General features: G+C 46.6%; 1 protein-coding gene across 10 annotated transcripts in view; it reads left to right on the forward strand.

Moving 5' to 3' along the window:
• Positions 1 to 24,282, forward strand: part of SLC4A11 (solute carrier family 4 member 11) — a 115,365-nt gene that overhangs the window by 12,206 nt on the left and 78,877 nt on the right. For 6 of the 10 annotated variants that reach the window (XM_073586758.1, XM_073586764.1, XM_073586766.1 and 3 more), the window contains exons 1-2: positions 20,190 to 20,256; positions 22,648 to 22,716. In XM_073586758.1, the coding sequence (XP_073442859.1) occupies positions 20,205 to 20,256; positions 22,648 to 22,716 (121 nt within the window). In that variant the 5' untranslated portion in view covers positions 20,190 to 20,204. Of the gene's footprint in view, positions 1 to 6,935; positions 7,907 to 20,189; positions 20,257 to 22,647; positions 22,717 to 24,282 lie in introns of those variants that run through there. The other 4 variants (XM_073586767.1, XM_073586768.1, XM_073586761.1 and 1 more) reach the window with 2 other exon arrangements.

The following is a 24,282-nucleotide window of genomic DNA, read 5'->3' on the forward strand; positions in this document are numbered from 1 at the left end:
TGTAGAGAACCTCTCCTGAACTCGGCGACACAATGCTGAATATTCAAAGTGAGCTATTATAAGCGTATAATGCAGCCGTGGAGGCGGCCGTGGCGTTCTGCAGCTCGCTGCGCCCTCAGCCGTGCACTTGGCCTTTTTTCTGATCATTTGATAGCTTTTGGCATCAGCTGGTCGCGTGGCAATGTAAAACCTGCGCTTTGTTCTGCAGAAGTTGTTTCCCCCAGAGATAATAAACCAAAAGGGAAACATCTGCCATATGAGGAATGGTGAGTGTGCGAAACCTGATCAGCCAAACTCCTCTCTATAGAGAGCGATCTGTCCTGTCGGGGATCCCAGCACTGAGTATTTGTCACTGTCGCCTGCTCGGCTTCAGACATTGTAAGACCCTGACCGCCTCACTTGCCTCATTTGTATCCTCTTGCCCTACTTGCTAACCTTGTTTGTAACTTTTTTTTTTATCTATCTTCCTGGCTTGTTTGTTATATTTGCAGCCTACCTTCTTGCTCTCTTGCTAAATTTGTAAATTCTCACCTGATTTGCTTTGCACATTTGTAAACTCCTCCTTTTGGCTCACTCTCTAAATGTGTAATATCCCATTTAAAATGCAGTGCTTATAAACTCCTGTGTCGCTTTCATCATGAGTAACCTCCTTTATGACTTGCTTGTCTCATTAGTAACCTCCCGCCTGGCTCGCTTGTCACATTAGTAACTTCCCTCCTGTCTGGCTTGCTTGGTTGCTTCATTGGAAACTGCCCTCCCACTGGCTCACTTGCGTGCCACATTGGCTACCTCCCTCTCGCCTGGCTCTCTTGCTTGCAACCTCCCTCTCGCCTGGCTCGTTAGCTTGCAACCTCCCTCCCTCTCTCCTGCCTGGCTCGCTTGCTTGCAACCTCCCTCCCTCTCTCCTGCCTGGCTTGCTAGTTTGCAACCTCTCTACCACCTGGCTCGCTTGCTTGCATCCTCCCTCCCTCTCTCCCACCTGGCTCGCTTGCTTGCATCCTCCCTCCCTCTCTCCCGCCTGGCTCGCTTGCTTGCAACCTCCCTCTCTCCCGCCTGGCTTGCTTACTTGCAACCTCACTCCCTCTCTCCCACCTGGCTCGCTTGCTTCCTCCCTCCCTCCCTCTCTCCCGCCTGGCTCGCTTGCTTGCCACATAAACCATATGTCTACAAATGTCATTATTAGGGTTTAGACTGTTCCTGATAGGTTTTCCTCTCCTAGCTGTACGTCTGGCCTTGACCAGACCGCGACACTTCTTCCCTGTGCGGATTTCAAACCTATTTCTATATATTGGTATAACATGAGCGATTATTGTGCAGAGCAGAAATCTGATCTGCGTCCTCCTTCATATTTCATGATGTTCCGACGTCTCGGGGAGATGTCACTGGATCGTTCCTGCATTATTTAGCGTTATCAATAGTCACATGGAAACGGCGCTCACTCCCCCCCCCCCCCCCCCCCCCCATACTTCATCTCTCACTTTGGTATCAGGTCGGAATAATGTAGTCCGTAGCAGCGGTTCTCTAGAGGTGGGATATGCACCTCTCCCACACCTGTGACGTGTAAACAAATGTCCAAGGTGCGAGAATGAGGGGGACACAACAGAGGGGTCTTCAGCGACTTTCCTACTTCTTTTTCTTGGCATTCGGCTCGGTGTACTCAGTCACTCTTTGCACGCTCCGATGAAGAGCAAATCCGCACACCCAGGATATACACAGTCGCTCCATCCCTTGTACAGCACATGAGCAAACACGGAGAGCGCATGCATTAACCCCTTCAGGGACTCTCCCTATGTGACCTGCCAAGTTCATCTAAATCGTCAACCATATAAAATCCAGCGTATCCTGGTATCTGGTTTTGGATGAAACTTTTCTTATTTTATTCTCTAATATTGAAGTTGGGCGTTCTTCTAGCTGATTCCTCCTTTTTAGCAGTTTGTGCTGCAGAGCAGCTCTTGCTACTGAACTTGGAGATTGCAGCCATGCCTGGACATCTTGGAAACCGGAGGACAGTCTTTAGTCACCTGGACAGTGGAATTGCGGCAAAGAAAATGCCGCCGCTTAATAAGAGGTCCACCTATGGCTGCATCATCGGTCTCCAGTAGGAAGAGCAGCTCTGCAGCACAAACTGCTAAATAGAGATCCGCCATAATGTGTGCATTAGATTGTCCCATACCTGGATATGTTACTCTCTCCAATTTGTAGGGTCGTAGTTTGTGACTCTTGGGCTCAGGGTGACGTATACCCGGGAGCGTGCCGATACTGGAGGACACGGCAGCTGTCTGCTGCATCTCTGGGAGGTCCTGATGATTCTCTACAGGAAGCCGTCGTGTCTTTATTTAGCTCCTCGAGATGTTGTGGTGTAAAGTAAAGGTACACAAAGCTCGACCACTCACCGCTGTGAGCGCAAGGCCCCATCCCCTCCCCAAAGCCATCCTAACAGTTGTGTGGGTGCTAATTGCACCTCCATGGTGGACACTCTGTAGATCTGAAGGTCTCTTCAGTGAGGCTCCTCATAGCCTGTGTTCAGGCAACAAAGGTCCATTAAGACAGTCCTACGTGGACCCATGTCTGCCCTCAAAGAGCGAGTATACAGGAACGTCTGCTTAAATATGAGTCCCGGAATCTGACAGATGATGCTGGTGCCTTGGCTGCTGAAAGCACATGACGTTTGGAACCAGAGCAGGACCGCTCCATACATGGTGTAGTGGTCACTCCTGGGTACTGCAGCTGTGATCACATTCGCTTTTAATAGGAGCTGCATTACCTGAGAACAGTGTATGGAGCTGTGCTGTTTTGCTTCCAGCATCCCCTGCACCAGCTATTCTGGCTCCGAACATTAGGTACTTCCTGCAGCCCTGGCACCAGCTACTATGGTCTGGAACATTAGGAACTTCCAGAAGCCTTGGCACCAGCTTTACTGGCTCTGAACATTGGGAACTACCAGCAGCCCTGGATTTAGCTATTCTGACTGGGAACATTAGGTACTTCCAGCAGCCCCGGCACCAGCTATTCTGGTTCAGAACATTAGATAATCCCAGCAGCCCCGGCACCAGATATCCTGGTTGAGAACATTATGTACTTCCAGGAGCTCCGGCACCAGATATCCTGGTTCATAACATTATGTACTTCCAGCAGCCCCGGCACCAGCTATTCTGGCTGGGAACATTAATTACTCCCAGCAGCCCCGGCACCAAATATCCTGGTTGAGAACATTAGGTGCTTCCAGGAGCCCCGGCACCAGATGTTCTGGTTGAGAACATTAGGTGCTTCCAGGAGCCCCGGCACCAGATGTTCTGGTTGAGAACATTAGGTGCTCCCAGGAGCCCCGGCACCAGATGTTCTGGTTGAGAACATTGGCTGGTGCCGGGGCTCCTGGAAGTTCCTATTCTGGTTGAGAACATTAGGTACTTCCAGGAGCCCCGGCACCAGCTATTCTGGTTGAGAACATTGGGTACTTCCAGGAGCCCCGGCACCTAATATCCTGGTTGAGAACATTATGTACTTCCAGGAGCTCCAGCACCAGATATCCTGGTTCATAACATTATGTACTTCCAGCAGCCCCGGCACCAGCTATTCTGGTTGAGAACATTAGGTACTTCCAGGAGCCCCGGCACCAGCCATTCTGGTTGAGAACATTAGGTACTCCCAGGAGCCCCGGCACCAGCTATTCTGGTTCAGAACATTAGATATTTCCAGCAGCCCCGGCACCAGGTGTTCTGGCTGGGAACATTAAGTACTCCCAGCAGCCCCGGCACCTAATATCCTGGTTGAGAACATTATGTACTTCCAGGAGCTCCAGCACCAGATATCCTGGTTCATAACATTATGTACTTCCAGCAGCCCCGGCACCAGCTATTCTGGTTGAGAACATTAGGTACTTCCAGGAGCCCCGGCACCAGCCATTCTGGTTGAGAACATTAGGTACTTCCAGGAGCCCCGGCACCAGATGTTCTGGTTGAGAACATTAGGTACTCCCAGGAGCCCCGGCACCAGCCATTCTGGTTGAGAACATTGGCTGGTGCCGGGGCTCCTGGAAGTACCTATTCTGGTTGAGAACATTAGGTACTTCCAGGAGCCCCGGCACCAGATGTTCTGGTTGAGAACATTGGGTACTTCCAGGAGTCCCGGCACCAGCTATTCTGGTTGAGAACATTGGGTACTTCCAGGAGCCCCGGCACCAGCTATTCTGGTTGAGAACATTAGGTACTTCCAGGAGCCCCGGCACCAGCCATTCTGGTTGAGAACATTGGCTGGTGCCGGGGCTCCTGGAAGTACCTATTCTGGTTGAGAACATTAGGTACTTCCAGGAGCCCCGGCACCAGATGTTCTGGTTGAGAACATTAGGTACTTCCAGGAGCCCCGGCACCAGCCATTCTGGTTGAGAACATTGGCTGGTGCTGGGGCTCCTGGAAGTACCTATTCTGGTTGAGAACATTAGGTACTTTCAGGAGCCCCGGCACCAGATGTTCTGGTTGAGAACATTAGGTACTTCCAGGAGCCCCGGCACCAGCCATTCTGGTTGAGAACATTAGGTACTTCCAGGAGCCCCGGCACCAGATGTTCTGGTTGAGAACATTAGGTACTCCCAGGAGCCCCGGCACCAGCCATTCTGGTTGAGAACATTGGCTGGTGCCGGGGCTCCTGGAAGTACCTATTCTGGTTGAGAACATTAGGTACTTCCAGGAGCCCCGGCACCAGCTATTCTGGTTGAGAACATTGGGTACTTCCAGGAGTCCCGGCACCAGCTATTCTGGTTGAGAACATTGGGTACTTCCAGGAGCCCCGGCACCAGCTATTCTGGTTGAGAACATTAGGTACTTCCAGGAGCCCCGGCACCAGCCATTCTGGTTGAGAACATTGGCTGGTGCCGGGGCTCCTGGAAGTACCTATTCTGGTTGAGAACATTAGGTACTTCCAGGAGCCCCGGCACCAGATGTTCTGGTTGAGAACATTAGGTACTTCCAGGAGCCCCGGCACCAGCCATTCTGGTTGAGAACATTGGCTGGTGCTGGGGCTCCTGGAAGTACCTTTTCTGGTTGAGAACATTAGGTACTTTCAGGAGCCCCGGCACCAGATGTTCTGGTTGAGAACATTAGGTACTTTCAGGAGCCCCGGCACCAGATGTTCTGGTTGAGAACATTAGGTACTTCCAGGAGCCCCGGCACCAGCCATTCTGGTTGAGAACATTAGGTACTTCCAGGAGCCCCGGCACCAGCCATTCTGGTTGAGAACATTAGGTACTTCCAGGAGCCCCGGCACCAGATGTTCTGGTTGAGAACATTAGGTACTCCCAGGAGCCCCGGCACCAGCCATTCTGGTTGAGAACATTGGCTGGTGCCGGGGCTCCTGGAAGTACCTATTCTGGTTGAGAACATTAGGTACTTTCAGGAGCCCTGGCACCAGATGTTCTGGTTGAGAACATTAGGTACTTCCATGAGCCCCGGCACCAGCCATTCTGGTTGAGAACATTAGGTACTTCCAGGAGCCCCGGCACCAGCCATTCTGGTTGAGAACATTGGCTGGTGCCGGGGCTCCTGGAAGTACCTATTCTGGTTGAGAACATTAGGTGCTTCCAGGAGCCCCGGCACCAGATGTTCTGGTTGAGAACATTAGGTACTTCCAGGAGCCCCGGCACCAGCCATTCTGGTTGAGAACATTAGGTACTTCCAGGAGCCCCGGCACCAGCCATTCTGGTTGAGAACATTAGGTACTTCCAGGAGCCCCGGCACCAGCCATTCTGGTTGAGAACATTAGGTACTCCCAGGAGCCCCGGCACCAGATATCCTGGTTGAGAACATTTCAATTTTTTTTTTTTGCAAATGTTCCCTCCTGAGACCAGCCTACAGTTTTGTGTATACAGCTGCTATGCAGACCTATGTATCTCTATGGTTACAGATTATAAACAGACCCTGATCCTGCCTCCATACTATGTATGTCCTTTACTAACTGCTAATGTACTAAAATAGAGGTTTTTTTTTGTTTTTTCTTTTTCTCTGATGTCCCTTCAGCCGCTAAATCGCATGGTGTAGGGTACACGACTTAAAAGGATTGTCCAAGAGCTTAAAAAAAAAAGGGGGAAAGAGTATGGAGGAAAATGACCTAAATAAACATTTTTTGCATTGTTGTAAGGTCGGTTACATTGCGGCTTCACGTTCTACCAGCGATCGGCCCCCTGATTATCGCCTCTCCGGCAGTTGCAGCAGGCGATGGGTTAACGTCGCGGCGCTCCCGCCTCATTGGTTGGACCTGTGCATTACTGGAAATGGCCGACACACTGATGTAATTACCGCAGACATCTGTGCGACATATATACGGCACTGCCCCCGATCACCGCCCGGCGGTCGCACCACCCCCTGCGATCAGCGCCTGTTTTCCGTGGCGACCTACCTAGATTTTCGCTTTGAAAAGAAAAAATAAATGCTTGTTTTCTTCAATATTGCGGCTGTAAATGTGAACCCCCCCCCATAAAGTTAGTGAATTTCCCCCCCCCCAGTCCAGCTCAATCAGGGATTGTTACCCAGCTTTCCCAGACTCCTGAGCGGCCACTGTGCCGCAGGTTTATCACACGGCTACAGGGGAGGCTCACCGACTGTGATGCTTGTGGGGCTTAGATGTAGTCACCCAGCTTTCCCAGGATCGGATGCAGCCGAGGAACAGCTGCTTTATTATTATTTTTTTTTTTTTTGCCCAATCAAGATGATGCAAAAAATCGTCCAGAAATAGACGCTGCGGGGAAGTCTCCTTTGCATGACATCGGGGGGGGGAAGCACTTGTTTTGCATCGGGCGCCGTTCTACATGCAAAAAGCTCTGTGCACACAAATTCCTTTAGATTTAAATGGGCAGCAGAGTCGTCAGTCACACCTTTCACAGCGCCACTTTTGCTTTCAGGTTGCCTCTGGTATTGCAGCTGAGCTTCTTTTTTGAATGGATTGTGGCTGAGTTGCAATACCACCCACATCCTATAAAGTAGGGTGGCGCTGGAGAGAGGGGAAAAAAATACAGCAATGATTTTCTGCCATGTTTTTAATGCAGCAGAGCCGAGATTGGTCCTGCGGGTGAGTTTTTGCTGCAAGTCCACTGTGGGGTTTACGGCATCAGGGAAGTGGGGGAGATTTCCAAAATCTCCCATCAGACTGGCTGCATTTCAACCTGTCGGACAGTTTCCCCCCTCCGAGATGCGTCACCAGATGTGCCTGGCGGTCTCTTATCTCTCCCTCTGGGGGTGTCGTGGCCGCTCGCCGTCAGCCCCAGGGTTACAGGACACACTCGGCTCTTGCATCCTGGTGTTAGACGGCGGAGCACCGGGATCTGCTCGCCTCTCCCGGAAGGCTGTCGATCCCGTCTCATCGGACGCTGAGGCTCGGCTTGTGTTTGCCATCTCCATCCATCCAGCAGCAGCCGCTGACTGCGTCGCCCCTCCCTGCAGTCTGCGAGCCTCCGACATCCTCGTACCTTGGGGTCCGTGCCATCTGCTCGGGGTCCGTGGGCACACACGACTTGGCTTCCTGCACGCTGTGTCACTTCCATTACTCAGCTGATCCTCCTCTATTGATCAGATGCTGGAATGTGGCGCTGTCTGAATTCTTGGCTCGGAGTCCCTATTATTTCGCATCGACCTCTCCTGGCTTCTTCCTTTTCCCCCCCCCCCCGGTCGTTGGTCAGGACTGGTGGCAGCAATGGATTATCCCAGTGCACGATGATGACTCCACCTTACTTCCCCGCACACCAATAGCGTCCTATCCAGGGATGCTCTGCCTTCGATAACATCCCTACCTTCCACCCCGGCACCTCTGTGGCACCTTAAATCCTAGGCTTGTTTTTCCTTCCACCAAGTTTGTAGGAGCCGGGGGTCTACCTTTTTAGTCATTTTACTATTTTTTTTTTTTTTTTCAGCTGTCATCTAAGGTGAGTTAAGCTTTTTCTTATAAACACCATAATAATTGCATTGCACTTTTTTTGGGGGGATATATGCACCTTGCACTAAGACCTGTTGCATGGGGATGATTCATCGTGTAAAATCTCCTTACGTTTGGTCAATTCCAGCTGTGCTTTTCCAGTAAATGACTCCTTGACTTCTGGGCTGTGCAGAGATAATAGGCTGCGGATATTTTCTATGGTCATTGCACGTTTCTATGTAAACCCAATTATAACCTTCTAGAGTCTACCTTTTTTTAAGCCGTTACAGACATGTTTCTCTTATTGTGTAGCATCCCATTTTGATATTAGACCAGTGTCGTCTACAGCTTTACCCTCCTATTTTGTCACGTTATCCTTTGGTAGTTTAATATGAAATGTATGGCTATTTTGGAAATTAGGGGATAGTAATGGGGTCCAGTCTAGCCCTAAGAAGGCATTCTAGATCAAAGGGACAGGTCATATGTTAGTTGATTCTGGCTCGCATTGTAACTCTGTAATCAATGCTGTATTGCTGATTGTACAAGATTTTTTGCATAAGAAGCCATTTAGTACCGTGGACTCTGTCTGATCCCATCACTGTCCTTTTACATTTATTTTTTCTTCATTGGCAGGTTTATAGTAATATTACATTAGTTTAATTCTTCATACTTCAGCTTGTACAGTTGCTGACAGATGAGGAGATAAGGATTAATTGTACCGGTGATGATCCTGGAAGGTAGTGGTTTACACAGTGTGACAGATGTCCTGTTCACACCAGGGCGTTATGTATGTGGGGTTTCCAGAGATTGCTGGCTGCAAGTTGTGTGTGTGGGTTGTAGGGGTATCCTGTAGGATGACAGGGTTCCTCTCGATGCTTCCTGCTGTGTCTTTTAACACTTGAGGGAGACATTGTCTTCGGGAATTAGGCTGTGTTTGATATATGGCGGTGCTATTTGCAGATCATTCGGGCATATTTATTTATGTAAGTTCACACACTTTCCTATGACTAGTTTGTAATTTGCTCCTAGGATGTCCCGTTAGCGCAGATTGGAGGAGCAGATTAGTATAATTTCTTCTGGCTAGTCTCGTGTTGTCGGCGCGTTGTTTTTCTTTCATCCTCTGGAGTGATTATAAATTTCTCATTTTGAAGAAGATTCTGAAAATCAGAACCACAGATGAGAACAGCAGCAGAGGGTTTTGCACTTGCTGCATTATAGCTACTCACAACTTTTATTGAGCCTTAATGGGGTGAGCCCATCCACAAGATACCGTACGCGGTAAGTCGTGATTTCGGAGTCCTCTGGAATTGAGAGATGTTTGAGCAGTGCTCCTTGAGGACTCTGAGATAGACATAGTACAACGTAGCTTATGGAGATAAGGTCACCAGAACATCGCTCCTGGGAAAGTGCTGGGGGTCTCCGTGGTCAAACCACCAGCGATAAACACTTACTCTATGGATTAGTAATTGTCTTGGTGGCTTAACCCCTACACTCCTTAGGTTGGGTTAAACTGAGATCCTAAAACATACATTTTAGGCTTCATCTAAAGTTGGCCATATTCATAAATCCGGGTGATCCCACCGTACGCAGCTTTGGCTCGTTGCCTGTCTGCTAACTGGTAAGAGATGCTGGCAGCGAGCGAATTACATCCCCCGAAGACATAAGAAGTGAAGCGTTTACACGTTTCACATGTGTCTGGTTCTCCAGAGAAGAGATGATTCTTGTAGCCTTTGCTAACAGATGAGGGTCCTACGTAGGTTCCCCTGACTTGTTGCCCCCCAGTCCTTGTCTGTTATACGTAGAGGTCTCCCGACCTTGCCTTTGTCCTCACTTCCCAACGGGAGCTTTCTAAATGGTAAATAGGGTGGTTTCCCATGAAGACCACTTCTATTGACTATGAAGGGTGTACGTGGAGTATCTGGCCAGTCTCTTTCGTGTCTCTGTGCCTGAAACTTTTCAAAACTTTAGCAGCCGTTTCTCATTTTCTCTTGCCTTATTGCTGTACCGTGTGCCTGCTGATGTCTGGGTTATATTGGCCACACTTTTTACCCTTTTTTTGCTTCCCGGGTCATACCACCTTCTCTATAAATATCTCCCCAGACTTCACTATTGATTCCCTGTTTTTCTTGCCTATTATTGTGGCTCTTGGCTGACTTTGCTCTGGATTTCGGGTCACTCTCTAGGAGAACATTCAGAGTTCTTCACAGAGCTGCACCTCTTCTTAGTTTACCACTCGACTTCTCCTCTACGACCCAAATTCCACCTCCTTTTCTGTCTCCAATACTCCTCTCGTGGTTCACCTGTACTCTAGGATGATCTACCTTGTACCTGACTCAACCAAGTTCTTTAGCCAGCATCTTAACATGTGAAAGGGCTGCAGAAAAAATAATTGTGTGTATATATTGATCCTACTTCAAAATTTGGAAACCCAGAGCCCATATTTGGTGGGCAGGAATCTGTGTATGGCACCGTATTGCCGTCTAGGGTAAGAAGACGCAATCTTTATTGCAGACCTTTTACTCTTAGCGTATGTAAAGCCGATCTCTAAAGTTGGCCACACCTTAGATTTTGGCTGAACTCCTCCCCTATTCATATGCATGCTTGCTTCGGTTGAGCGTGCATATCTTCTTAGTGGTAATATGGGCAGTAATCTGCATTTGGACAACTCTCAGTCACTTATTTTCCTTGAAAACCAGGATTGGGCATGTTAAAATGAAGATGCCTGCTATTTCATAGTTGTCGTTGTGAGAACGTTTTACGCTTTGGATGGTTGGCCGTTCCTGCCAAAATGGCACCTTACGAGGCCCTGAAATGTGTTGTGTTCATTTTAGGCTAAAATTTTTTAAAATTCTATACCCTGCCACCTCTCCTCATCGTTGGCTCGGTCTTCCGCCGGTCTCCTAGCTTACTGTTCTGTCTGCAGTGATGCGCTTATCCGTGACCAAATCTAGGACCACTGATGGTGGAGGGTGTAATGAACCTTCAGGATTTCAAGGACTCTTCCAATATTTGTGGCATCTGAGAGCTCGCCTTAGTGAACGCCCTTCTCTGAACATTGTGGGTTTTTCGGATTTTCAATTTTCGGACAAATCCTCCATCAGATTCAGTAAAGTATTAATGCACACTGGCTCTATTACAGTGAATGAGACTAAGCTGCAATACCACACCAAGCCTGTGCACAGGGATGGCGCTTTTTTTTTTTTTTTTTTTTTGAAGAAAACAGTCATGGTCGAAAGTGTTGGCACTCTTTTAAATTGTTGCAGAAAATGTAGTATTTCTCACAGAAAATTAGTGTAATTCCCCATGTTATGTTATACACATATTTTTTCATTTGTGTGTATTGGAACAACACAAAGAAGCAAAGGCAAATTGGAGATAATTGCAAATTAATCCTCAAAAATGGGCCGGACAAAATTGTGGGTAAACAAATTTGTTTGAAGCATGTGATGCTCGTTCACACTCTCTTGTAGCAAGTAACAGGTGTGGGCAATATGAAAATCACACCTGAAACCAGATAAAAAGGGGAGACGACTCAATGTTTGCATTGTTTCTCTGGTGTGTGCCACACTAAGCATGGAGAAGAGAAAGAGAAGAGCACTGTCTGAGGACTTGTAACCTTGAGATTGTTGATATTTTGCAACAATTTTGGTTCTCATGTCCATCTCCAGAGATCTTGATGTTGCTTTTTCCATGGTGCACAAATTAATCACGAGTTTACAACCCATGGCACTATAGCTAATCTCCCTGGACATGGACAGCAGAGAAAAATTGATTAAAATTTCCAAGGAAGGATACTTCGGATAGTGGATAAGCAGTCCCAATCAAGTGCCAAAGAAATCCAAGCTGTCCTTTCTGGGAAAGCGTCTTGTGGACAGATGAGACCAAGAGCGACCTTTTTGGTAGAGCGCATCATTCTGTTTACCGAAAACGGAATGAGGCCACAAAGAAAAATACACAGTACCTACAGTCAGATATGGTGGAGGCTCAATGATGTTGTTTAGCTACCTCTGGCACTGGGTGCCTTGATTGTGTGAAAGGTTAACTGAAGGATTTTGGGACCCAATGTAAGTGCTGGGTTTGTGTCCTAGGTCATGGGTCTTCCAGCAGGGCAATGACCCCAAACATACTTCAAGAAGCCCCCAGAAATGGATGGAAACAAAGCGCTGGAAAGCTCTGGAGTGGCAACAAATCTAAATCCCATTGATCACCTGTGGAGAGATCTTACAATTGCTCTTGTGAGAAAGCGCCTTCACATATGAGGGACCTGGAGCAGTTTGTAAGGAGAGGGCTCCAAAATTCCAGATGCAAGGTGTAAGAAGCGTCATAGTTGTAGGAAGTGACTGACTGCAGTTATTTATTCCAAAGGGTGCAACCAAATGTTAAGATGAGTGTGCCAACAACTGTTCCTCCCATTTTTGGAGTTTTGTGTGAAAGTCCAATTTGCCTTTTTTTTTTTTTTTTTTTTTTTTGTGTTCCAATACACAAAGGAAAAAAAAGTGTAAATAAATGCTTTCCTGGGAGAAATACTTCATTTTCTGGATCAATTTCCAGGGTGCCAACACTTTCGGCCATGACTGTGTGCGTATAATATATACTATAGTTATCCCTATTTAACCTCTTTAATTGTAAGCTGCTGAGGACGAGGTGGTGCAGTGATCACCAGTGATAATGTGCGTGTCCCATGTAATATGGTGTGACTCCTCCGGGGTACAGAAGAGGCGCCGTCACCACTGTATATTGTAATCTGGAGATCCTGATCGGAGCGGATCCGCTGACGAGTGCGATGCAGAGCTGCTCAGAATGTTCCTCGCCGCTTCTCTTGGGTGATGAACATTTCACTTCCCGACGTTCTCCTAAACCTGCAGAATACGAGTCTGAAGAGCCGGGAACGGAGATGTATGAACTCGTTCCATCATGTGAAGGTCTCCGATCCCCGGTGCACACGGAGGCAGAACACGTCGGCTCTTGGTGATCAGTTTTTGACTCTTCACTCGTTATTAAAGGGTTTATCTGAGCGATAAAAATGTACAATTCTGTCTTTCTCTCTCGCAGTATTTTTTCATATTTCTCTCTCAAGCTTTTTTTCTATTACTGTCTCTTCTGTGCTCCTTTCTGCCTCTTGCTTTCAATCTCCTCTCTCATGGCACACTTTCCTATCACTTTGACGCTCTTTTTCGTACTCTCTCGCTTGTCTCTCTCTCTTTTTCTGGGCTCACGTTTTCCCTGTCTTACTTTCTTCACAGCTACCTTTTTTGCGTTCTCGTCTCGCCCGCCTGTGTAGCATGCGCTCCCTTGCATTTTCGCCCGCCTGTGTAGTGTGCGCCCCCTTGCGTTCTCGCCTGCCTGTGTAGAGCGCACTTCCCTTGCGTTCTCGCCTGCCTGTGTAGAGCGCACTTCCCTTGCGTTCTCGCCCGCCTGTGTAGCGCGCCCCCTTGCGTTCTCGCCCGCCTGTGTAGCGCGCCCCCTTGCGTTCTCGCCCGCCTGTGTAGCGCGCCCCCTTGCGTTCTCGCCCGCCTGTGTAGCGCGCCCCCTTGCGTTCTCGCCCGCCTGTGTAGCGCGCCCCCTTGCGTTCTCGCCCGCCTGTGTAGCGCGCCCCCTTGCGTTCTCGCCCGCCTGTGTAGCGCGCCCCCTTGCGTTCTCGCCCGCCTGTGTAGCGCGCCCCCTTGCGTTCTCGCCCGCCTGTGTAGCGCGCCCCCTTGCGTTCTCGCCCGCCTGTGTAGCGCGCCTCCTTGCGTTCTCGCCCGCCTGTGTAGCGCGCTGTCCTGTCTCGTGCACTCTGCCTTGCTCACCCTTTAATAACCATTAGTCTGCCACTGAATGACTGTTCTCGTGATGATTAGAGAGCTGCCATGTCTCCCGTCCCCTTCTGACCTTTCGTGCCATCGTACGTGATGATCCACGCTCTTCAGACCTCGTGTTGTCTGTTTTGGAATCACATTGGGGATTATAGAGGATCGATGTCCCCTCTGCGCTCCTCATACTCCACACTTCTGTCTCCGGCCACCTTGAATACCAGATTCCCTATCAAGTGTCCTGCTAAGACCTGACCCGATGGGGGTGACGCCTGGGGCGCACAAGTGCTCGGGGCCCATGGCCAAGCGGGTTGTCCTGTTTATGGCACAATAAAGATATAATTTTCTATAAATGAGGAGACAAATGATTTGTTTCTTCATTGCCGATTACATCCTTATTACGGCCAATAAATGTGTCTGGTACCATGCAGGGCACACGGGTAGAAGAGGGTGTAGGAGAAACGTTGGAAGCTCGATCTGAAATGATAACACTAGAAAATATTATGTCATGTTATACCGATTATAGCACTGCGAATCGTTTATAGAGCGCATCACTTCTGATGTTACCGGCGGTACGGTAATTATTACTAGGCTACATCCAAAAACACTCTTATGAAAAAGATGCTCCTGGTTCACTGGCATATATGTGCTGTAATAAAACTACTATAATACTGCCCCCTATGTACAAGAATATATCTGCTATAATACTGCCCCTATGTACAAGAATATAACTACTATAATACTGCTCCTATGTACAAGAATATAACTACTATAATACTGCCCCCTATGTACAAGAATATATCTGCTATAATACTGCCCCTATGTACAAGAATATAACTACTATAATACTGCTCCTATGTACAAGAATATAACTACTATAATACTGCTCCTATGTACAAGAATATAACTACTATAATACTGTCCCCTATGTACAAGAATATAACTGCTATAATATTGCTCCTATGTACAAGAATATAACTACTATAATACTGCCCCTATGTACAAGAATATAACTACTATAATACTGCTCCTATATACAAGAATATAACTACTATAATACTGCCCCTATGTACAAGAATATAACTACTATAATACTGTCCCCTACTATAATACTGCTCCTATATACAAGAATATAACTACTATAATACTGCCCCTATGTACAAGAATATAACTACTATAATACTGCTCCTATGTACAAGAATATAACTACTATAATACTGCCCCTATGTACAAGAATATAACTACTATAATACTGCTCCTATGTACAAGAATATAACTACTATAATACTGCCCCTATGTACAAGAATATAACTACTATAATACTGCCCCTATGTACAAGAATATAACTACTATAATACTGCTCCTATGTACAAGAATATAACTACTATAATACTGTCCCCTACTATAATACTGCTCCTATATACAAGAATATAACTACTATAATACTGCTCCTATGTACAAGAATATACTATAATACGTAACCGTGTATAAGCATAGAATACTGTCCGGTGTAACACCATGGACTAGTATAATACTATAGCGCTGCTTTTTCCCCCTCCTGCTGACCACACATTTCTGCTCGGCCTCCTGTGTAGGGAGGTAAGCGGCTCAGATCCTTTCACTCGCGCTGCTCTCTGTAATTACCATCAAGCTCAGAGGAAAATTAATCTCCCGGTTTAATGATTTTTTAAATAACTTTCTACCAAGGGAAGATTATATAATTTAGTCTCTTGAACTAGGAGGGAGGTATTGTACCGTCGTTATGTTTGGATAATCCACTGGGAAATCAAGTGTTATCGCGTCTGTAGCGTCTCGTAGGTGTGAGAACTGATACAATAACGGGGTGGACTTGATAATTGTCGTAAATTCTGACCATCGTGCTTATAATAGGTTTTGATATTATTGGACTCTTGACCATTTTCTGGTTCTCAGGCCGTCTCTTTCCTTTACGCTTATATTTTGCCCTGTAGACTGTAGCTTACAGCTGGGATCTGTAGACTTCTCGATGAGCCGTGTTGCCTACGTGTTAAGAATCCATCAACTTCAAGACTCCTCCAGAAAACCAAAGTGGTGGGACACTCCTCCAATAAGTGATGCTATCAAACCCACTTGATGTGCTACGAATAACACCACACGAATTGTTACCTCCCCACTGGGGACAGCCGTCACTCTGACCACTGATGTAATCACACAATGGACTTCCGATAATAGTCCTCCCAGAATAATGGCCTTCTCATTTATTCGGGTGGTGTTTTCCTTCAGGATTTTTTTTTTTTCGGTGATTTTTAGATAAACTACTCAGCGGAGAGAAATTGTGTTCACGTCTCTAATTTAGGAACTTATTTTGGCAGAGGGATTGACAAATCCTAAATAAAGTCTTGGTAGGCTCTTTGATGTCAGCTAAACTGCGGGGAGCCTGTCACCAACGTTCACTGAAGTTTGCTAATCCTACCGTGAGCTCCAAAAAAAAAAAAAGGATATTTGCGAGAGTCCTTCGTTGGGAGTCAGTGTAGTCCATTTTATTACTTTTTGTCATTAGTTTTGTTTTTTTCTTTTTCTCAAGGTTGAAAAATATTGGCAAATTTCATGAATATTGGTAGGGAAATGATTTTTTTTAACTTGCAATGGGTACTAAATAGATTTAATGGAAAAGATCAAGAACCTGGTCAATAGTCTATCACCGGTCCAGAGCCGTGAGAACATTCTCTTACGTGCCGTCATCCCTGGCACCTATTCTAGTTATTAGGCCCGGTGCGGTGAAAAGCAGAAAAGTGATTCCAGCAGGTGAGCTCGGCGTGGTGAAAAGAAGAAAAGGGATGTCGGCAGGTAAGCCCGGCGAAGAAAAAAGCAGAAAAGTCCGGTGGCTAGGGACTACTGACATGGCCCCTAGACCAGGGGTTCTGCAAATTGTTTTGTTCCCCAATCTGTAGCTCGGGAGCCACATGTGGCTCGCGGTCCCATGAATTGTGGCTCGCAACTGTCTTGCCAGCTTGGTGCATTAGCTTCAGGTCTAGCAAACAGGAATGAAGAGTACATCCCGAAATGGTGAATTTTGTGTGTAGCCCTGCACAGAAGGTCAGATCTTGAAGCACATTAACTGGTCTTAGGGGTTTAGAGATGTTTTAAGTATGGTACGCTGGAGGATGGTCCTACCTGTTAGAGGAGGTGCTCAAAGCTGGATGTGACAGTGTGTTGGGAGTCCTTGATGAGAGAATACTGAATGGGGGTATTGTGGGAACCCCTGGATCTCGGTGTACTGCTTTGGAGTGATTTCTGTGGAAAAACTTTGGTTATCATTAAACCTATAATGGGGCTTTGGTTGACACTACTTTTGAAGGGGGAGAGGAGCAGGATGTGACTTGCAACCCTCTCTCTAAGGCCTCTTTCACACTTCAGTTTTTTTTACAATCAGTCACAATCCGCCAGGTTTTGAAAAAAACGGATCCTCAATTTTCTTTTGAGGATCCGTTTTTTTCCCCCATTGACTTGCATTAATGGCGGATTGTGACGGATTGCCGTCCGTTGCATCCGTTTTTTTGAGGATCCGCCAAAAGTTGCTGTCCGTCACCATCCTCAAAGATTTCAAAACGGAGCTTGCAACGTTTTTTTCTCTGGCGGATCCTCCAGACACTCATTTAACCCGAATTTCTTTCTGGGTCTCTCCTCTCCTCTCCTCTCCTCTCCTCTCTCTCTTCTCTCTCCTGGCCAGCAGTTCCTTTATTTCCTCATTTTCAGGATCCGTCTGAAAACGGATCCTGTGCCATCCGTTCACATCAGTTGAGAACGGATCCGCTTCTCTGACTTTTTGGCGGATTTGAACTGATGCAAAAAACTGAAGTGTGAAAGAGGCCTAAGCTGATTATGGCTCTCAAGGTCAGAAAGGTTGAGGACCACTACCTTAAGGGTATTCTTTTTGGTGTGTTCCTCCTAAGGATACGTTGTGAAGTTTTCCAAAACTAGGTCTCGGCCAACGAATCTGGCCACTGTAGAATCGATATTATTGGTGGCCATAACCATTGACCTCGTGCAAGCAACATCAAGTTCAAGCTGCCATTATCCTTGAGTAAGAGTCCCCCCAGGGCAAGTGTCTCTGGATACACGTATAATGGACTTAAAAGCAACCGTCTCCCCAGAGTTAAAGGACTCCGGAGCCTTATTTCTTTCTGATTTATAAATAGATTTGTATCATAAAACGTGCGACTAATTAAAGCTGCAGGGCGGCTGACGAAATTCAGGAGGCGATACGAAATAGGCCACGAGGCGATCGGCCGGGAGCTTTCCATAAGCTGTTACTGATAATGGAGTCATCTCTGCGTGCCGTAATTCATCACGTGGCCTCCTGTCAAAATCATGAACTGAAAGTATGAGTTTGTGCTTCAGCCGAAAAGCCAAAACTTCCAAGTTGCTCGTCAACTATTGTAATCTGACAGCGGCGCCTTGGGGTTACATACAGAGGGATCCTTCTCCAGGGAATTCTACATCAAGTATTTACTGTGAAATTCTGCACGTCAATGGCTGCCGTAATTGTCTTTTATTGGATAGAACCCATGAAGAACGCGATGAGGCAAAGTCACTAATGATTGTTGAATGGCATTTATCAGTAAGGTTTTCATTAAAGGTATCCAAAGAACATCTGGCCAATTTCCAGATGGTCCTATCAGTACAGCAGACTGACTTTTAGGACTACTTTTGTTAGTATTTTTTTTTAGCCTGCAAGCAGTTTGATAAGGTTGCACTGTACCGTCATAACTCTCAAATTTGGCTAATGTTCGGATAATGAGCTCCATATTTCTGGGCACCATAACCCTAATACGGTGTTTTTCCCTTTTAAACCAAAGTTCTCCAACTTCTGACGTCTAGTTCTGACCCCCCAACCACTAAACGTATGCTATGGTCAAGTGTTAAAAGTATAGGTACCCTTGACTCCAAATGATTTGGCTGTTTTTTTTTTTTTTTGAATGATCAGACTTTGACTTCCATATTTCTGGATGATATAAGACTCTCTGTATTGTTTGCACTTTGAAATGAGTCCTCCAACTCATGGTGCCCAACTGTGATCTCATCCACTCCAAACCGATCGGTGATGTTTGCCCTTTGAAACTGGACTTCTATAAATTTTGACGTAACTGGTGTCCCAACTATGACTCGTATGGCCTGGTTAAGTGGTACCATGTAACTATCCATAACGCTCAAATGAGCTGGCTGCCTTAAGAAGGATCACACAACTGCCTCCATATTCTTTGGGCTCCATTGTTTGGCTTTATTTTATTTGATTAGTTTTGATGTTATAAGCAGTGACACAAAATGGTTTCGGTCGTACTTTTTATGAGGTGTAGAACCTGCTTACAACTTTCCGAGTGGAGAACAGTCTTGTTCTTCTGGACTTGACATGCCATTGCTTTACATGGATAATAGGTAATACTTCATGTGTTGGTGGTCAAGCAGTGGATCACCTTCTTAATTTTTTTTTTTTTTCCTTCCTTATAGATCCTTCTCAGAACACATTGTCCATACAAGACCACATGTTTTAGAAATGGTCTATCCGTCTCGTGTAAAGCAACATTTAGGGTGATGCCCCAGTTCATAGTTTGCATGCTGTACCTATGGTACACGAGTTGGCCCAGTTGGGACCTTCTGTGCGTTTGCTTATGGTTACTTGTTTTGTAAGATGGTGGTATATCTGTCTGTACCCGTGACTATGGTGGCATCGGGATGGGTGGGAGATGTTCGTATGGAGCCGGTCAGCATCTTGGTGTACATGAGTGAGTGTTCTCTGACTTGGTCTCTCGTGTTATTCGCCTGCGGGACTTCATGTGTTTCCAGCTTGGAAGCATCCAGGGAATGTGTTTGGTTTTTGTTTTTGGGGGGCACAGCCTCTGATCAGTAATCCTGGAATAAATGTCTGCTGGTGGCTTTATTACAAGCCTCGGAGCATGTGAATTTAATAAGCCTATCCCTGCACAGGGTCTGCTCTCGCAGGAATGCAGCCGGCTTCTACAAATGATTCGCCGTTTCCTCCCGTTGTTTGGACTTCATCTCCTGTCTGGAGATATTACTCTTAAGAATGACGTTCTGCTCAGAATAGATCCTTCTTTATTTTTTTGCATTGGAAAAAATAGTAAAACCTAAAAACCCCCACTTTTCCGACCCACCATCCTTAGTTCGGTAAAGTTGAATTGTTAAGTTTATTTTTTTTCCCAGCCATTTTTAATTGTGTCTCTGGGCAACATCTAATATAATGGCCACATTTCATGGGTCCCCTTTCTCTGGGCCTCGAAAAGAAAAATTAAGGGTAATTCTTTGTATTTTAGTTTTTCCCTGATTAAAATATCAGATTTGCTGAGTCAGAGAACTGGCTCCTTATCAAACCGGCCATTAGCGGGGAGTGGGATCTTCCCGGGGTTTCTGATATTTATCTCTTTCTTCCCTCGCTTTTGCTGCTGATTAGCCTTTTTTTTTTATTTTCCAGGATTAGCTTATAATATCTGTTATTCTCCTCCTGTGTCTGAGGTCTCTATGTACCTAAAGTTGGGCGTCAGAAGAAGATGTGATGTCATAACTGGAAATGGTGGGTGGTGATGTCATAGCTTTGTTTTTTTTTTTTAAATCTGTCATAGGTGATGTCATAGCTTCTTTATGAATAATTGCATGTGTGATGTCATAACTTATTGGCAGCTCGATAGGAGTTTGGCATTACCGTCAAACAAAGAGTTTTCAGTAATGCCCTAGATGGGTGGCAGAGGCGATGCCATGGCTTCCTTGTGACCAGATAATAAGAATCCATGTTACTGACCATTTGAGGTCAAGGTTTCTTAGTTATGAACTGGAAGTTTGATGTCGCGGCTCCCTAGTGGTTGGTGAGGTCGCGGCTCCCTAGTGGTTGGTGAGGTCGCGGCTCCCTAGTGGTTGGTGAGGTCGCGGCTCCCTAGTGGTTGGTGAGGTCGCGGCTCCCTAGTGGTTGGTGTGTCTGTCATAGTGAATAAATCATGAATCGATGCGTCAGTGATGTCCTAGCTGCTTATTGAGTGGAGTGGGATTTTCCCTTGTACATGTACGGTGTGGCGTCTGTGGGGTGTGCAGGTGATGTGGTGGTTTTTTTTTTTTTTTCTTTTTCTTGTAAACGCATAGTTGAGCACATCTGACCTCTGTTTAGTAGGAAGTGATGTCACCTCGGCTCATCTTTCTACTAAATTGGTGATGACAATAACAGCCGATACTATAACCTTGTCATCATAGCTTACTACTGATGTATAGAGGAGCGCGGTGACCTCATAGCTTACTACTGGTGTATAGAGGAGCGCGGTGACCTCATAGCTTACTACTGGTGTATAGAGGAGCGCGGTGACCTCATAGCTTATTACTGATGTATAGAGGAGCGCGGTGACCTCATAGCTTACTACTGATGTATAGAGGAGCGCGGTGACCTCATAGCTTACTACTGATGTATAGAGGAGCGTGGTGACCTCATAGCTTACTACTAGTGTATAGAGGAGCGCAGTGACCTCATAGCTTACTACTGGTGTATAGAGGAGCATGGTGACCTCATAGCTTACTACTGATGTATAGAGGAGCGCGGTGACCTCATAGCTTACTACTGATGTATAGAGGAGCGCGGTGACCTCATAGCTTACTACTGATGTATAGAGGAGAGCGGTGACCTCATAGCTTACTACTGATGTATAGAGGAGCGCGGTGACCTCATAGCTTACTACTGATGTATAGAGGAGCGCGGTGACCTCATAGCTTACTACTGATGTATAGAGGAGCGCGGTGACCTCATAGCTTACTACTGATGTATAGAGGAGCGCGGTGACCTCATAGCTTACTACTGATGTATAGAGGAGCGCGGTGACCTCATAGCTTATTACTGATGTATGGAGGAGCAAGGGTAATGTCGCCGCGCCTTGCTAAGCAGACTGGTTCGATTTGAAGACATCACTCGCGCTCTGCAGATAGATGTCCATAGGTGACACCATCGCAGCCCTTGGTGACTGGAGCTCGTCCCAGTTGTGTAATGACGCCGTATTACTTGATATGTTACCGTGTATTTTTGTTGACTCTCTTATCCTTTTGTCTTCTCGATTACTATGACTGTAATTACTTTTTGGCTTGGAATCCAAGGGCAGCGTCCGTTCCTTGGAACAGATTTTGTAGGAGACCATTAAGGGTTGTTTGCTTCTTTTGACTTTCCAACGAGTGGCTTCTGGTGAAGTTTTATGAAATTTTGCCCAGGATTTTTTTTTTAGATTTTTAGGACTGGTCATGGGAATGGGACATGGTCTTGTGTTAGACTTGACTGACCCCTTGTTTCACTAGTACACGGGTGTGTTTCTCCATCCCTGAACCTTGAGCTGTGGACTTAAGACAAGAACTGGCCATCAGATGGATGACCGACAGGTCATAAAACAGAGTTTTTAAAAAAAAAAAAAAAAAATCATCCCAAAAAATGAATTTGGATACGTCATTTTACCTTGTATTGGTAATTTGACGATCTTGGATGGTTCTCTAAATTCACAATCGGTGGCCCTTGTTTCATAGAGTCCTCCCTGAATGAAGAACATGGACACATGGGTAGCGTCCTGAGTCATCAACCATGAGCGTGCAAGTAACGCTGAACGTGTGTGGTGGACGTCTCTTTAGAAGACGCAATGGTCATTGACCTCTTGTATAGAGCCTCGCTGTCCATGGAGGGAGGTGGAAACCTTTTCCCCGTGCGCCTAGAAATCTAGCGCCACCTACCCTACAATCGCACGGTCAAAGGGCGTCAAATCTCATCCAGTGACCTATAGATCGCTCATTTTACCAAACTTCTGACATTGTGGAGATCTGGGTGCAGAGATCACCCACCAACCACTGGGATAAAGGGGCCTTTTTTCTCGGGAGAGTCGAGTGCCCACTGAACAAGACTGAGCCCAGAATGTGAACATTTTCTTAATTCTGCTTTTCCTTCTTTCCTCAGAGAGCCCCCCGGCAGCGATGTCCAGGAATGGATACTTCTTTGAAGAGGGCACTCAATCTTCAGTCTATGGTGAGAACATTTTTTGATATTTTTCGATTTGACTAGTACGAATACTATTCTTATAATTGTTCTGTTCCTCCGGAGCTGTGCTCTGAATTCTGCCGCCTCGGATCTGCGTAGTTCTATACGGACAGGCACACCCTCTCTTAGCATGTAGGAAAGTTGTTTCATTTGCGTCCCCCTCTCCCCTCCGGTAACTTTCTGCTAGAGATGTCTGTTCGGATGAATGGAGACGTCAGACGCAGAGGCTTTTGAAGTCTACTTCAGCAGTCTTTTCCCATTGCGCTAATTGTAAATAAATGCATTGACTTTCACCAGATCCATCAAAAGAGCGGAGATCAAAGCCCGCGACCTCCCATCTTATGAAGCGCATTAAACACTGAGAAATTAAATTTGTGCCGCCACATTACATGTGTCTGTTGTGAGTGACGTCCTCGGAGCAGTTGAGATGTCCGGGGCCTCACGTCCAGGATCAAGTGAGAGCGTCACCTGCCTCCAATATAGACATCGCTGCTCTGATCACCACCCAGCCTGTTCTGGACGTGTGGCAAATCTCAGCTCCTCACTAATCAGATGGGACGTCTGTGCCCCCTTGTCTTTAATTGCTTCCATCCTGCAACTTCAGGTTCTTAAAAGGGCTGTCCAGGACCCTGATATTGATGGTCTACAGGTCGGTGGCGTGGGTTGATACTCGGCACCATCACAGATCAGCTCCGGATGTAAATTTTGTACTTGGCCCCATGGTTGTCATTGCCTGCCCTGCAGCTCAGCTCCTATTAAAGGTAATGGTAGCTGAGCTACGGCCACTACACAGGTGTATGGAGCTGTTTTCGGAGACTTAAGGGGTGCCGAGTGTGAGATGACCACTGATCTGACTTTGCAATCCCCCCATACACATGCACACTTGTTTGGAGCAGGGGTGCTTGTGTTCTTAAGTGGTGATTGTAGAAAGCCGCTGCCAGACGCCTCTGCCGGTGGCTCATTCTCTTGTAGCACAGAAGGGATTTTAGCACCAACCCTTCTCTCTTCTTATAAACACATAAGATGGCTGGCCCGTTATGCTGAAATCAGCAGATTTGCTCCAAGGTGCATTTTTAGTATCTTGAGATATTCAAAGAGGAGCCTAAAACAAGTCTGTGTAGTATGGAGAGGCAGTGCACTGTAAAGCGGACATGTCTGTTAGTCCCTACTTTACTACATGCATTCACATAATGATCACACCATCAACAAATTGATGGTTAGACGAGCAATGCAAGGCACAAAGGGGTATGAATTTTTAGGGCGCAGTACAGTTTAGTTACACTCCTATTACTAGTGTGAGCAGCGCCAGATTAGTGACATTCATAAACAGAAGTTCTCATATGGGACCCTAATGCACTGCTCAAGAGGATACAACTTTCTATCAAGTCTGAACTTTCAGGTTGTGGGATCCCAGAACTCTTTGCGGCTGCTCTCGTTGTGGTAGAGTGAGATCTGGCACTTTGCATTAACCCAGCGCATCACTAATGATACTGTGTGGTAAGCACTCAGTAAAGAGTGCTATAGGGCTGAATAAAGGGGCAGATCCTTCACTGC

Source organism: Dendrobates tinctorius, unplaced genomic scaffold, assembly GCF_039654945.1.
Source record: "Dendrobates tinctorius isolate UK_male_01 unplaced genomic scaffold, ASM3965494v1 ptg000095l, whole genome shotgun sequence".
Classification (NCBI taxonomy): domain Eukaryota; kingdom Metazoa; phylum Chordata; class Amphibia; order Anura; family Dendrobatidae; genus Dendrobates; species Dendrobates tinctorius.